Here is a 5,000-nt window from a genome sequence, read left to right as displayed (position 1 = left end):
ATTATAACAAAAGGACTGTGAAATGTCTGATGTAAAACTTTGCGGCTGAATTACATTAATAACATCAGATAATATTGATAGACAACATATTTTAAAATCATGGAACAAGAACATTGAATGAAGTCTCTGATTATCTGTTATCGTAGTCAAGATTCAACAGGTTTATGAGTAAAAGTACACGAATGTTAATCTAAAAGAGTGTAATCAGGTACTTATCCACCTGAGTGGATCTTTGTTTTACCTGCGTGCTGCCAGAACTGGATGTGTTTGATTCCCACAGTCACCAGTTTGTCCGTCAGCAGAGGATTACACTTCACCACGAAGATCTTCTCCTTGTGACCCCTGAACAAACACAAACAAGTCGTTGTCGTCTCTTCCATCCAAACATTACAGTATGAAGCAGCAGGACGACTTTATGACCCGCTTCAGTTTCAGAACCTGGCAGTCGCGAGCTTCTCTCCTCTCTTCCAGTCCCAGACGACGATCGAGTGTCCGTCATCGACTCCCACCGACACCAGACTCTTTCCATCAGCTGCGTCAGGACACGGAGACAAAAACACAACAGGAGGGTCGTTAATGTCTCACAGATCAGCCAATCACAGCCCAGAGAGGGAGGACCTCCAGCTGGAGGAGCAGGTGGAGTTAAACCAGACCAAAGCTGTGATCAGAACCACTCGCTGTTCTGATGAAGACTGTGTGTGTTCTGTATCAGCTCAGCTACTGATGAACTCAAACTAACACTCATCAGTATGACGGCTGAGGCGTACAGGAGTGTCTCTAGCTGCGCAGGTGAACTACATGTGGGTCAGAACACCAGAATACTGTAACCCATCCTGATGGGGACGTGAACGTGGGACCGGCAGACTTCTCTACCTGAGAAGTCCAGAGCACACACTCCTCTGTGGTGGAAGCCTTTGAGCAAAGAGAGACACTTCAGAGTCTGGATGTCCCACACATGGATGGCCGGGTCTCTCCCCACCTGCACACACAGAACCGGGTCCAAACACACCAGTGGTCACAGTCAGTTCACAGATCCTATGAGACACTTGTGTGTGTGTGTGTGTGTGTGTGTGTGCGTGTGTGTGTGCACCTGTCCCGTGGCAGTATAGTCCTTCAGTGGGTGGATGCTGAGGCTCAGGATGTCGTCGTCATGGCCGAGGTAGAAGCGCTGACTGTGCAGCTGTCGGTTGTAGACCACGCCCACCGCCGCCACGTGGTACAACACCTCCCCGCCCTGAGTGTAGAAGAGGTTGTTCCTGCAGTCGTACCCACGGTACCTGCTCACACGCACACACACACACACACCTTCATCAACTCTTTCACCAGACGTCTGAACGCTGTGACTTCACACAAGTCGACACACTGAAGTTTTACCCGTGAACAAACTGCAGCCGGAGGCCCTGATCAGGTCCTCGCTGCCTCTTCAGAGAGCCGACCTGCTGCTTCTTCTCTCTGCTCTGCTGTCGCAGCTGAGGCAGGTCCTCCTTATACACCTGCACACACACACACACACACACACACACACACACACTTATTGTTACGCTACAAACATGAAGCCTCGATTGAACTTTTCAAGTGAGAAATCTGAAAAACTCTTTGAAAATGAACTGCAGCAGTGTGAAGCATCGTGTTCATTTATTAGGATCTTTGCATTTTGCGCCGCAGGTTCTGGTTCTGGTTCTGGCTCCACAGTACTGATCTGAAGGTACTGGCTGGATGATGGTCACAGTCAGTTATAACAAACACCTGGTGATCTTTGTGTCTTTGATAACATGCTGGAATATCATGCAGAGTGAAGTTAAACATCTGTTTCTTATCTGATGCTCCGTGTGTACATGGCGGCCATTTTCCTCTGACGTCACGCTCAAAGGCGTCATCAAAAATCTGACAAATCGTTTCGTTAGTGTTAGGATAACATGACATCTGGTACAAGAAGTCAACCATCAATACGTTCTCTGAACACGATGACGCGACATCTCTGCTGAACAAACGCTTCGTTACTCTGATGGTGAGTCGGCGTGTTGCAGTGTGACGGGAGACTTTTCTCTCAGGAGGTTCTGGACCGGCAGCGCTCCACTGTCACGCTGCTTCCCGTCTACAGAACTTCATGTTCCTGGAGCGTCTCGGTGGATCAGCGCCGTCTTCTGCTCACTGAAGATTATCTTAGAAGAGAATCATCAAAATGTGATTTGTATCCTTTCTCACTCCAGAGTAACCCAACACATCTTCTCTTTAACATCTACTGTTCACGTTTCATGAAAATCTAGAAACACACGTCTGCATCTTCCTGAAGTGCAGAGAGATTTCCTCAGAGACAGACTTCTTCTGTGATGTCGTTTCACATCGATCGCAGGATTCTGAGCTGAATCAAATGGAAACCTGGGAAATAAAATCGTATCGTCGTTCCCCAGAAGAATCATCATTTTAGTCTGAACCACAGAGGTAGAAACCAGAACCAGAACCAGAACCACAGACAGGGAGAAAAAGAAAGATGGAAGATGATGTGAATGCAAGGAAACGAAAGGAGGTGACAGAGAAGGAGGGAGGAAGGAAGGAAGGAAGGAGGGAAGGAAACAGGAAACAAGGATGGAGAGATAATAGAAAATACAATAATATTAATAATAATAATAATAATAATAATAATAATAATAATAACAATTTCCATGTTTTCTGGTCTTTCCAATTAAACTTTGGAGCTTCTGACAAATCTAAACACACACACACACACACACACACACACACACACACACACACACACACACACTCACACACACACACACACTGAGCTCTATCTACAAACAGCACATGGTTGCGGTGCTGGCGGCGGCGGTGACGGGAGCGTCTGCCAGGCGACGTCTGGCGCTGGAGATAAGGCGTGTTTTTTAGGATCACCATGGTAACCACATTGATCCCTGCTGCGCCGTGGCTGATGGGAAATATGAGCGAGGAGCTCCAGTTAAAACAGCTGCTCTGTGAAACCGGCTCAGCGCCGCCGGGCTCCGGGAGCTGGGCGTCACCATGGAGACGACCCAGGCGGTCCCGGCCGGCGCGAGGTCGTACCTGTCTGTCGTAGTTGATCTGTGTTTCCTGCTCGATGTCGGAGTCGAGCTCGGGGACGTCGGACACGTCGCTGTCCGACTCCTCGCTGTTGGAGTCTCCATGGCTGTCTGCAGAGGAGACAGACGGCTCTTTCATCTGTTCGTCACATCATTTGTAATGATAATAATAATAATAATAATAATAATAATAATAATAATAATAATAATAACTCCTCATAACATTCATCACACTGCGATCAAGAGACCCTGAACCCAAACACTCAGCCCTACCCGGTACGTTGATGTCCAGTCCTCCGTTCATCACCGACTCGGGTAGAAACCTCCACTGGAAGAGGGCGTGGTCGGCCCCGCCCGTGGTCAGAACCCACTGCAGGTCATGTGACCAGCGGACGTTGGTCACGTGAGCCGAGTGACCGATGTACTTCTTGAATTTGGCTCCTTGGAGAGAACAGATGAAACGATTAACGATGAAGCAGAGGAAGGGAAGTAGAAACCACAGAAGAAGAAGAAGAAGAAGAAGAAGGAGAAGAGACCTTTCCTCAGACAGGGGAAGCGGTACAGCTTGACGAGGCCCAGGTCGTCTCCGGTAACGAGCACGGCGGCGGCGTGATTGGCGTCCACGGCGTTGATCTCGGTCAGATTTGAGTATTTGGGCCAGATGCCGCTGACCTCTGGGCCCAGGACGCCGCTCCAGGACGCCCAGCACTGACCCTTCACCTCGTCCTTACTGACCACCGGCTTCCCCACTGCAGGAGGAAGACGAGGAAACAGTGTGACCTTCATCTCTGGAGCTAACTGTTAGCATTAGCATGCAGCAGAAGACGATAACAAACTGAGTGTCTGCACATTTTTATCAACACGAATCACTTCAACAGAGATTCTGATCGTGTGTGTGTGTGTGTGTGTGTGTGTGTGTGTGTGTGTGTGTGGTTTGCTCTGTCATCTAAGAAAACTGAGTAAATGTTTTGTTCTTCATCCTTTTATTCTTTATTTCCTTCCAGACTGTTTTTCTTTTTCTGTCCTGGAAGTTAAAATTTGGATGAATCAGCTTCATCAGTTTATATTAAAATAGTTTTCTCAGTTTTTAAATCCACTTTAGACAGTTTTTGCCTATTTTAGAGATTTCAGCTTAAAAAATGTCTTTTGAATGTTTTCTTCAGCTGCTCGGCGTGTCAGGAAGATGCTTCAGCCTCTGCTGTTGTAAATCACGACCTCTTGTGTCGCGCTCTCTTCAGCCGGGTGTGATGTTGTTTTCTGACAACACCCTGAGTTCCTTTAACACCTGTTCAACCTGTTCGCTCAGCTAGCAGCTGTTTCTGCTTCTTTTGCCAGGATTCAGTTATCTTAATGCCAGCGGTCTCACCTGACACACAGGTGCATCCTGGGTCAACACGGCCGGAGACGCTGTGGAGAAATCTGGAAAGATTTCTTCAGAGATTTTCAGTGTGACACAGGTGGATGTAGACCTGGCTGTTACTCGGACCTGATCTGGATCAGAGCGGCTCCACGTGGACGACAGACTCACATTAATGATGCAGCTCCACCTTCCTGATGGAGCGAACAGAGCACGTCCTGCTGCTTCACCTGCTGAAACTTGAATCATTTCTTATCGCTGGACGAGTTTTATGAGGCTGCTGATGACGAGCGGCAGGCGACGCCTCCGACTCCTCTCACCGTCCTGCTGCGGCAGAGACGGAGGACGAGCGTCTTCATCAAAACAACCGAGTTTACTGCTCCCAGATCAGACAAGTGTTTAACGCCGCTTGCTGTTACCATGGTAACCACAGCGATCAACTGGGACTGTAAAAGACTGTAACTTTTACAACAATGTTCCTCTCACTGTGTGTGTGTGTCTCTGACAGCCACACCGGAAAAATACCAGTATACTCAGTTTATGAATACATGCATGAGTGTGTGTGTGTGTGTGTGTGTGTGTGTGTG

The 5,000-nt window shown here is 48.1% G+C and overlaps 1 protein-coding gene across 4 annotated transcripts in view; it reads right to left on the bottom strand.

Annotated features, from left to right (window-relative positions):
- LOC119033260 (echinoderm microtubule-associated protein-like 6) overlaps positions 1-5,000 on the bottom strand; it is a 50,077-nt gene that overhangs the window by 19,218 nt on the left and 25,859 nt on the right. For all 4 annotated transcript variants that reach the window (XM_037123127.1, XM_037123129.1, XM_037123128.1 and 1 more), the window contains exons 12-19: positions 3,593-3,805; positions 3,330-3,497; positions 3,061-3,167; positions 1,375-1,493; positions 1,091-1,277; positions 874-979; positions 439-532; positions 242-342 (exon numbers count right to left, since the gene is read on the bottom strand). In XM_037123127.1, coding sequence (XP_036979022.1) covers positions 242-342; positions 439-532; positions 874-979; positions 1,091-1,277; positions 1,375-1,493; positions 3,061-3,167; positions 3,330-3,497; positions 3,593-3,805 — 1,095 coding nt within the window. The remainder of the gene's footprint in view (positions 1-241; positions 343-438; positions 533-873; positions 980-1,090; positions 1,278-1,374; positions 1,494-3,060; positions 3,168-3,329; positions 3,498-3,592; positions 3,806-5,000) is intronic.

Source organism: Acanthopagrus latus, chromosome 15 (assembly GCF_904848185.1).
Source record: "Acanthopagrus latus isolate v.2019 chromosome 15, fAcaLat1.1, whole genome shotgun sequence".
Classification (NCBI taxonomy): domain Eukaryota; kingdom Metazoa; phylum Chordata; class Actinopteri; order Spariformes; family Sparidae; genus Acanthopagrus; species Acanthopagrus latus.
The sequence above is the reverse complement of the archived record's forward strand: the minus strand, read 5'-3'. Positions and strand labels throughout refer to the sequence as shown.